Source organism: Mizuhopecten yessoensis, unplaced genomic scaffold (genome assembly GCF_002113885.1).
Source record: "Mizuhopecten yessoensis strain PY_sf001 unplaced genomic scaffold, ASM211388v2 scaffold716275, whole genome shotgun sequence".
Classification (NCBI taxonomy): domain Eukaryota; kingdom Metazoa; phylum Mollusca; class Bivalvia; order Pectinida; family Pectinidae; genus Mizuhopecten; species Mizuhopecten yessoensis.
Window position 1 is genome coordinate 212632 of NW_018480035.1, and position 11044 is coordinate 223675.

The window sequence follows — 11044 nt, forward strand, 5'->3', positions numbered from 1 at the left end:
CCCCCCCCCCCCCAACACAAAATCCAACCTTTGACCTTCACATTTTACAAATTAGAAAATATATTGCAGATTTAAACCATGACACATCAAAATAACAAAAGCACGGCATCTTATGGTTCTGTAGGGAAAAAAGAAAATGTAGTTGATAAACTATTCTCTTTTAAGTTATGAAGTGCATTTAAAAAGCAGTATTTTATCGATTTAATTTGCCTTGAATTCGTATGAATCAAATTTGATTAGAAAATGGAAAAGTAATCAACTTTTAATACAAACATTTACACACAAACATATTCATATATTTTTGTTTTTTTTGTATTTCGCATGTTGTTATGACGGTGGTAAGTGAAAAAGATTTCCTCCGTAATTTCGATCCGGATATTCTGTTGGCTTCGAGTGTCATTTAACTACAAAGTAGCACTAGTATGAGTTGGAAATAATCACTTCATTTAAGGAAAAAACAACAACAAAAAATCGTAAATTTCGTAGGAAATCCGACTATTTATATTAAAGAATAAGTTTGTTATTTGCTGCTTACTTCTGTTTGTGAAAATTGCCTGCAACCTTGACCGTTGAAGTGATTTGTAACATGAATATGAATGATACCATTATGTTGTAACACGATGAAGGTAATTAAGAGATTATTGAGCGCGATAAATCACGACTGTCAGATGACAAATGTCATATAATGGCCATCGAATTGCTTCGAAAATTTATAAGTACATAATATATGTTCATGATTCAAGATATTTGATAATCCGTGAAAAAAAGACAACACGAAACTGAGCAATTTATTTGTTGTATGATATCTTTCACCTATCACCCTCATCAAAAAATCGTTACTTAATTGTTTTATGCATGTATACCTGTGTACTTTTCGAATGGATCGTTACATTTTAACGAATGAAAATAATTAATCACAAAGTAATTTTTCATATTTTCCATGTGAAACTCTTTTGTAAAGGAGTAAAGCATTACTATAAGGCAACATACATCCTTCAGTGGTATTTTTCTATGTTAATGTTCCTTGCTAGTATCATCCAATACTTACCACCGTTTGTGACGGGATCTGTCGAAATATGAGAATATAAACAATTTGACAGTCGTACATAGATAAACTGTAGGTATGTTAATAACATTTACACCATATACAGACGATTCATGGTTGATTTAGTGCTACTAATAATAATTAATAAAACCTGTTGTGGTTGTATGTTATTAATGATTGAACAAGAGAGTTTAAAATGATAATAAAACATTGCTGACACAGATGTCTGATTGAAGAGAATATAGTTTGATGAACTTTTACGTTATTCTTTAATGCATTCAAACTGTTAATTTGTTTCAATAAATTCCATCTAAAACAGAAAATATTGATCAACGAAATTAAACATAATGTAATTGTATATATCTTTCAGTACTTAATTCATGCAAAACTTTATATTCAGTTCATGAGAAGTAGATTTATAGTAACAACATCAAACTTACGGGGTGTTGATGAAATGTGTGTGATAATAGGCGTATGGGTAGCGACTGGGGCTGATGTGTGGTGTGGGGCTGAGGTGTGGAGTGGAGCTGTCGTAGCATGACCATCGGGACGGGGGATACATCCATAGTAAATCTGGATCTCTTTAGCGTCCTGGTCACTCAGTCGGACTCGCTGACCGATGGTGACACCTTGTTGTTTAGGAATGATAGTCATCTGGCTCCTGTCCACGGCGAAGGCGTAGGCACTGTAGTGCATGACGGAGCCGTAATCGTAGGGCATACCTAGGTGGTCAATGGTACGTCCCAGCACGTACTTGTTGAAGTTACCCTCGTGACCTGTGGTCAGTACAAAATGTGCAGTGAACTTTTTTTGTAACACATAGACAGAGGTTACACAATCAAACTGAGTATTGCTAAAGCAATATATGTCACCTACCGACCCCTGCTAGCTATTACACTGTAATGATTTATAAAAATGGTGCTGCCCTTTGGTGTTAATTTGGGAAAATGAAAAGTATACAATTAGCTTGTAACTGATTTTAATGTAATTTTTCTATTCTACATTACCATCAATCATATTGTAAAAAAAAAATCAGAATAAAGGAATGTCCATTTGACACCTAAAGTTCAGTAATGAACCGATTATATCGATTATGAAATTTGATATCGATAATCGGAATCGAACAGGACAAATCGATCGATGTTCGATTATAATATATCGATCATCAGTCCCTCACTGGCTTCAACAACTTGTCCAGGATTTTGTATTTATAGTAACGATGGCCTTGACCTCAACTCTACAACCCTGAAACTCAAACTTGTATGATATATTATGGTCCTTTGGAATGAAGCCGTCAGAACGCTGACAATGGATTTTGTAAAAAATAGTAACGGTGACCTTGACCATGACCCGACAACCATGAAACTCGAACTTGTCCGAGATATTATTTTCCTTTGTAATTGTGTGTTCGATCCAGATCCCTCAAGGAATGAAGCCGCCAGAACACTGACAAGGATTTTCTAAAAATAGTAACGGTGACCTTGACCCAACCACCCTGAAACTCAAACTTGTCCGAGATATTTTGGTCCTTTGTAATTGTGTGAAGTTTGATCCAAATCCCTCAAGGAATAAAGCCTCTAGATCGCTGACAAGGATTTAAAAAAAAAATAGCAACGGTGACCTTGACCTTGACCGAAGAACCCTGAAACTCAACTGTCTATTTTTTAAATTGAAAATTACCTAACTCGAGAAGGCTTATCCTAATAAATAATATAAACGGTTTGTGGAATTTCTGTGGAACACACCGCTGTATTTATTTGTATTATAATTATTAAGATATTTTGATGTTGCTTTTTCGATTTATTGTAAATTTCAGCATACTAGCTTCTTGCAATCTTGTAAGCAGGAGAACAGAGTCAATGGAAGTCAATCTCTAAAGCACCGCATTCCACATCCGGATTTCAACCAATCGAATTGAGGGAAGGAGTCAATCAATGGGTTTTATATATCACACAAATAAGTTTGCCATTTAAGAAAAAATGAACCATTGAACTTACTTCAAAATATAACTAAAACTAATGTGTAATTGGAAATCAACCGATTTCCGTTCCTCTTTGTTAGTCGCAACCTCTTGGGTGTTATTACTCAAAATATTTTCAGATGACCGGGCCATGGTTTTCAATTGTTAGTTAGTTTTTATAGTAAGAATATAGCCCATATTTCATTGGAATCAAAATTTCATTCGATTGTGTAATTGTATTCACACAGTAATATTTGACGTATTCGTAGAAGACCACATGTTTTATGACGTAAACATTGCTTGTGTACATGACTTTGATTTACCATGCTCAATGTTATTCCAGTTGATTGTCACGTAGTTGTCACGATCAGCTCGGCTTTGCTCATGCCAGAATCCGAGCGCGTGCAAGATCTCGTGCATGACGGTGCCATGACGTAAACATCCACGTCCCAGAGTGACGTCAGACCTGTGGCCGTGCATGTATCCGATAGGGGTGTGGCAGCTATGTATATAAATTTTAAATAGGAAATGTCATTTCAAATCTATTTAAATATGCACTGACATTAAATTGCGTTTTAGAAATAAACCAGCTACAAAATGTGATAACAATAAAATTTTCTCAACGTTTTTTTCCCAAACAGTCAAAATAACTGAATCGTGGTAAAGGAGACAATTCACTTCATGATATAAATTCGTGATTTATCAATTATTTAAATGTTTGGTTGTCGTTAAACACCCTACCCCCACCCCACCACGGCGTTATTGTTGTTTATTTTTTTAAGATAGTTAGAACCCGATGTAATTCTTCGTTTATCATTTAAGAAATAATAAGATCATTTTGTCTTGAAAGCAGACTCAAATAGTTAGATATTAAAGAATCAAATAGTTTTAATTGAACCCTTTAAAAAATATTCTGATTTGCTCGACTGCAGATTTAAATGTGTATTTTAAAAGCGAAAGTGTTTTGTAAGTGTGATTAGGGTAACGGGAATGGTACAAAAAAACCCAGGTTAAATGAAGACATTCGACAATCGGTATTTCCTGCACCACAAATGGTTGTTGTGTTACAGACTTCTATTGCATGACGTCAGACTTACCCGGATCCGGAAGTAAACTGGATGTATGTGTTTTCACTGCTTCGGGGAACAAAGGATATGCATTTTTTACCGTTGACCATAGTTTTGTTCATGATTTCACCCATAGCCTTGGCGAAGATTTCCTTATGTGCTGCAGCTGATAAACAAAACATAGTTCATTAGCATCAGGCATCTAAATAGCATCAATGTAATATGAACAGACACCACTGAATGGCGCTGGTGCAATGTTGATATCAAACTAACATAAAGATGAACCTACCGCACATACACACATATGACTGCACCCCTAAATTAAGCAATAGATAATGTGTGCCAAACAATAATTACACTGCATCATACAGCTATATCTTCCTTCTATGACTCATCGGTGATGCTAAGAGCAAAGAAGTTGGAAATCCAAATTATCTTAGCTACTGTTGTAACAGAGGGGCAGGTGTGTAAAACCCCCTTATTAATCAATTAAAAGGGGGTACTGGTTAATTTCAAATTAAATAATATGTAAGATGTGTATATAATGTAATCTGTAAGGTGTGGATATAATGTAATCTGTAAGGTGTGTATTTTATGTAATCTGTAAGGTGTGTATATTATGTAATCTGTAAGGTGTGTTTATTATGTAATCTGTAAGGTGTGTATATTATGTAATCTGTAAGGTGTGTATATTATGTAATTTGTAATGTGTGTATATTATGTAATCTGTAAGGTGTGTATGTTATGTAATCTGTAAGGTGTGTATATTATGTAATCTGTAAGGTGTGTAAATTATATAACCTGTAAGGTGTGTATATTATATAATCTGTAAGGTATGTATATTATGTAATCTGTAAGGTCTGCATATAAAGTAATCTGTAAGGCGGTATGTTATGTAATCTGTAAGGTGTGTATATTATGTAATCTGTGAGGTGTGTATATTATGTAATCTGTGAGGTGTGTATGCTATGTAATTTGTAAGGTGTGTATATTATGTAATCTGTAAGGTGTGTATATTATGTAAACTGTAAGGTGTGTATATTATGTAATCTGTAAGGTGTGAATATTATGTAATCTGTAAGGTGTGTATATTACACACACACAGGTGATTGCACCTTTAGATTTTTTACAATATCACGTGACCTGTTAAATTTTGTTAATCAACATAACATTCCTCATTACATCCTTAAAACGTTGGAACAACATTAGTAAATATATCTTAAAAGTATTTTAACAGCATTAGTGTTTACTGACACAATTTAATGGTATTTTACAAGTTGTATCAAACATTTTAATGGAATTAATGAATTGTATAAATTATTTTAATAGCGTTTAAATAGCGTAAGAATCAATTATCTAGATAACATTATTGGAATGCTAGCATCGATAATGTATCTAGCTGGAATTTACGAGCATTAAATAAATAAACCGACCGAAATCACGATAAATAATAATACAAATATTTACAGCTGTATATGAATCGCTTGTAGACACACTCGGAAGATATTCAAAACAAATTAAGGTAAATTTAACGACTTACTATTGTGTGATGAATGGACAGAGTAAGGAATCACTCCATTTGGCCAGTGATGGTAGGATCCCACTATGGCATTCTTGTGCTGCAATTAATTCACAATTGTTACAATGTACGGAAAATATTTCTGACAGGAAATGCCCCAGTTTACGGATATTTTGTTAATCCTCTGTACATCTCTCTAAATATATCGTATCATCTTTATTACATCAAACTTTTACTGGTTTTAGATATTGGCAGAATAACGATGTTTTCCTATATGGTCTCAATTACATAAGTGACAGGACCACCATATCTGTCTTAATTATAATGACTTTGACGTATTACCTGTAACTAACTGATTTTTGACGAAAGTATGATTTTTCGTATAAGATATTGACAGCTTTGTTTATACTCACAGATGGGTTCTGGTCTCCTCGGAGAACAATATCGCCCTCAAATAGCCCTGTTATAAGAGAAAGCATTTTTTTCTTGTGGATAAATTAATAATGTTTACTTAGATGCACTGTAACAAGGAAATCAAAATTTGTTATTTGAAGAAGAAATTTTCGACGCATTATGTCTTTTAAATTGTCTGTGGTAGATTTTAAATCATCCCATCCATCATCCACCATTGTTCATGCCATTAACAGTCCTATGACTTTAGATAAACGTGTAATTGCTTAGAAACTATTTAATTCAAACGTGCTCAACTGTGTTATCACCACATAACCTGACCAAAATAGAAAACTATTCCTTATATTTACATTACTTTTCTGTGGATGTTTCACAACTATTTTAGTCATTAGTCAGTTGGGGGGATACACATTCAATTTCAAAACGCATTAACGTGTGATCGGTTCAATAAAAGTAACAGCCTGAAATTTGCATCAGACATGGTTAACTCCACCCACATCTACTGTTGATGACGTCATATAATTGTGTCTCGCCCACTTGTATTGTTGTTTACGTTATGTTACGTTCTAAAGTCAGGTTGTGAGATGATAACTCGAGTTAACGGGAACAATGGTTATTGAGTGAATGACCGTGTAGACTGTAAATATTGTGTCATATTGTTTGATGACTCTATAATTATAGGATAAGGCATTAATTAACTGAGAGAATGTTTGCCTTACCCTATAGTTCAAGACAACAATATATATGTTGAAATATCACAGAATTATTCAGGATAAAAAAATCTCACCGCATGCTTCAGTATAAAATATACGTTGTTAAATGAATCAAATATAATGTTAAACATTAAAAGATACTTATATTTATTTTAACGCACTGTAAAGATAGAATTACGAATACATTTTACGTTACAATTTATCACGGAAATAAGTTTTAGTATTTCACCAGCGTGATCTTGTCGAGAATCAGGGAAATTTGCCCGAGCAATACATCTCCAAAACGTTGCTCAATATAGAAAAACATGGCATATACAGGAAAATAAGGCCAATACAGATAACGCGCAAAACGAACGGTCCCCGAAACTCGTAAATTTCTACCTCGACAATCGTATATTCTCGACCTGCTCTGTTGGCCTTCACCTCGGTCCAACAATACAGGCCTCGGAACAATAACTAGGCTTATACAGAAATTAAAACAAAAAATACTATCATATTAATACATAAGTGGTAGAAAAGGCGAGCGTTATTATCAGCAAACGTAACACTCAATATAAACATTACAATGTACACACACAGAAAAATGTACAACAACATAATTATGTTTATCAGACAAAGTCAAAAGAGAAGTTATTATCCAAGATTTCCTTAACGGTGGTTTAAAAATGATTAATTTAAAAGCATTTATAGATTTATCAACATTATCTTGGATCAGAAGGCATTTTCAGACCACGGCTAAATGACAAGCTATTTCAAAAAGTTACGTTAACATAGATCTACTAGCCAACTGTGGCAATGATTATTTGCAACAATAGGCCCAACTGGCCTGCATCGCTCACCTGGTATAAATCTCACACTTGTAACCTTAAAAGTGATCTAAAATAAAGCTACAGGCAAAATATCAGTATTTATAATTAAAATTCATTCAAAAGACCCTGTTTATCTTTTTTAAAACATTTCACCCCTGTGATTGAAAGTCAAACGAAGTCATTATGTTGAACATATTTTATAGCCTTTCATCTCAGGATGCAACTTGCAAAGTATAAACATCCTGGTACCCATGGTTATTCAGAAGAGGTCGTTTAAAGATTTTAAACAAATTTGACCCCTGTGACCTTGAATATAAGTCAAGTGTTCTGTACAATTACCCATCTTTTCCTGTCATAATTTGCAGACTTGTTTCTCATTATTTGTCATGCGTATGTGTTTGAAAAATCTGAATAAATTTTTTAAGTTACAAAAAAAATCGATTTATGTTTTTGTCGCAATAAACATACTTTTGCAAATTTCTTGAATTGCGTATTCGCGTGCACTTGATCAGGAACGAATTTATACACCTCTCTTTGACGTGTCTCAAGATTCTTAAATTCGCAATCAGCAATCATTGAAAAATTAACGAGAATACGTGCATTTCATTAAAAAGAAAGAGATTAGCACAATATATTTTAAGAAATCGCATCATAGTAAAACTTAATCACACGTTGTTAATTTTGGAATAGTATAGACCTGCATGTTCTTCTATCAATTTTATAAGACTTGCGAGCTATTAACTAAGATAGTGTTTACCTGAAAAAATCTTTCACTATGTAAAGCCATTTAGAATATATTTAAGCATTGAACTGTAGCGCGCATTATGTTGTTTGCTTGCAAAGCTGTGTCATTCAAATAGATCATAAATACCATACAAAATCAGTTCAATACTTATATTTACGTTTTCTCTGCCTCTTATGCTCTTTTTTTTAACTGATAATTCATATTTAAAATTAATAAATGTCCGCCTTATCGACAGTCCACGCAATTTCGTTCAATAATTTGAACAGCGTATTGTCGTGTGCTGATTGGCAAACAAAGTAGTACTTTGAAATTTTAACAAACACCTCAATTTTATTCCACAATTCAGTATCAATACAATTGTGTATGATATGTCTATATGATGACTTAAGTTTATCAATAGAAATCTGAGCTGAAAGTTAGATTTTAAATTGTTCCGATTTTCCGCCGGAACAAATTTTGCACATGGATAAATACAGTGAACACCGTGAATCCGACCTTGACCTCCACGAAGAAGTTAATTCGAAAGTTTCTCTATACTCATTTTGTGAAGAATCCAGACGTGAATGTATTTGCTGATTGTATGGGAATCTGACTACAGTCGGTAGGTTCTATAACAGCCTCGTAATTTGACATGTCGTGATCAGAAACTGAGGTAACCGTGGCTGCGAGTGAGTGATCTTGAGACGGAGCACAGGTCAGAGGTTCGTTACAAATGTCTGAAATGTTTATCTGTGCTGTGATTCATATCAGTAGGTCTGTAACATATGTGTCAGTAGGTCTATAGAATATGTGTATTTCAGACATTTGTAACGAACCCCTGTTGATCAGTGCAGTGAAACAGGCGATCTAAATGGTTTCCATTGCCGGCATTGGTGATTTCAACCGATGTGCATTTTGTACGATATTGCAGACCTTGGTCTTGTTTTTGTTGTAATAAAAATATTTTTATTTTATTTTTTATTTTGCACATAGATTTACAATTACATTGTCAAGTCTCCCAATTCCCGGTGATATTTCAACAGCCGTCATGTTTATTTACATTGGATATTGTAGTTCCGGTCAGTGTTGTATTAATACGCTAAGAATAGTGTCTCGTGCTGCATGTTAATTACAGTCCCATCAACGACACAGCTTTCATAGAGGCTATATAGTGACAATGCCATGCAAATGTAAATATATACATATATTTCCCCTGATGAACCTTTAAATAGTTAAAAGAACATGGGAGTGACTCATAATCTATTTTTTTATTTTTTAAATATAAATAAACTTACCTGGATTCTCTTCGGGATAAAATGATTCATCGTAGTCATCACCGAGATCGACTGTAAAACAGTAAATAATAATATTAAGTATAATATAATACACAACAGCGTTTTTTTGAAATCAATATAAGTTTTATGAATTAGTTCGGATATGAATACATTTCTCTCAACCAATTTCATATATACGTCAACGTCACGTGATTTTTTATTCACTATTTTTACTTATTAATTTTATTTAGTAATAAAGATGTTTCATAGTCAAAATATGAAGCGTTTCATTAGAAGATACACATAAGTTAACCCCACACAATATTTATATAACTAGGCTAAATAATAACTGTATTACTTACCAAATGAATCCTGCTGTGAATAAAACAGTTCAGTATCAGTAACATAACATGCTTATACATGAAACATGATTTAAATAACGAGTCATTCATCAATCTATACCTAAAAGTACAATAGGAAATTGACAACGAATATATATCCAACTACCATCATATCTCTGTTGGGATGGTGACGTTGTTTTTTCTTCATGTGAAAACAAATAATGCGAGTTCAAGGAATCCAAATGGCCACCCTCAGATAATTAACTCAAAATTGCTTATACTTTTGCACAAAATGTATACAACTTCATCGTAAAAGTTCACATTCAGCGAGTCGTTCAGTTATTCAATACCAATATGAATCGCCGTTTAACCCTTCATAAATGAAACCACAAACCAACGGTGGTGACAAATACTCCTCTTAAACCTTTCATAACAAATATCAAATTCAAGAGACGTGTATGTAGGAAATATGATGATATACTTACGTGTAATATATGTTTTTAACGTAAGAGTCAGGTGCATATTATAGATGACCTTTTAGAAGATAGGTAGGTGTTCTCCTAAATTCTAATCCTCTATAAATAAAGTTATCTAACTCATCCTTCAACCGCATTGTATTAAAAAGTAATGCATTTAAAATAACAAACGGCAAAAACATTTCAACTTTGACATAAAAAATACATAAAACTAAACATTGAATAAAAATGTCAAACCTGATCCACTGGCAGAGCTACGACAACGCCGAAGAGAACAACGCAAAGAGCTACAAGGTGCATTTTGAGTCCTTTCTGTTTCCTCAACGAACTGACGAGGACAAACTGGAGATAACCTTTTATAGTCCTGTAGCACTCGTCCATTCCAGGTCACCCTATGGTGATCCACACAGACCACAATTTCCGTGAACTGTGTATCCAGTTCAAGGTAATTCCATGGAGACCCAAGTTAAAGACAGAATCTGCTATTGTCGTCCAAAAGTTTTCGTCTTTTCTTTATTTTCGATATAGTTTATTCAATTATGTTAAATGCCTCTCCAAGGAGTTTCGTTTTTGCTTAGTTTCCTTTGTGATTTTTGAATACTCTATTCGATGTCCTCCTTAAGGGTTTCTTCACTTCATTTCAGATAATTCAGAAATAGTTTATAAATAATCAATTAATCAATTAACATAATAAACGGGGTTTAT

The 11044-nt window shown here is 33.6% G+C and overlaps 1 protein-coding gene across 1 annotated transcript in view; it reads right to left on the minus strand.

Annotated features, from left to right (window-relative positions):
• Nucleotides 1-10681, minus strand: part of LOC110442536 (astacin-like) — a 13820-nt gene extending 3139 nt beyond the window's left edge. The window contains exons 1-9 of the mRNA XM_021486190.1: nt 10577-10681; nt 9885-9897; nt 9544-9594; nt 6005-6051; nt 5613-5691; nt 4103-4238; nt 3329-3507; nt 1486-1821; nt 1049-1066 (exon numbers count right to left, since the gene is read on the minus strand). Of these exons, the coding sequence (XP_021341865.1) occupies nt 1049-1066; nt 1486-1821; nt 3329-3507; nt 4103-4238; nt 5613-5691; nt 6005-6051; nt 9544-9594; nt 9885-9897; nt 10577-10639 (922 nt within the window). The 5' untranslated portion in view covers nt 10640-10681. The remainder of the gene's footprint in view (nt 1-1048; nt 1067-1485; nt 1822-3328; nt 3508-4102; nt 4239-5612; nt 5692-6004; nt 6052-9543; nt 9595-9884; nt 9898-10576) is intronic.
• Between the last annotated feature and the right edge of the window lie 363 nt (nt 10682-11044).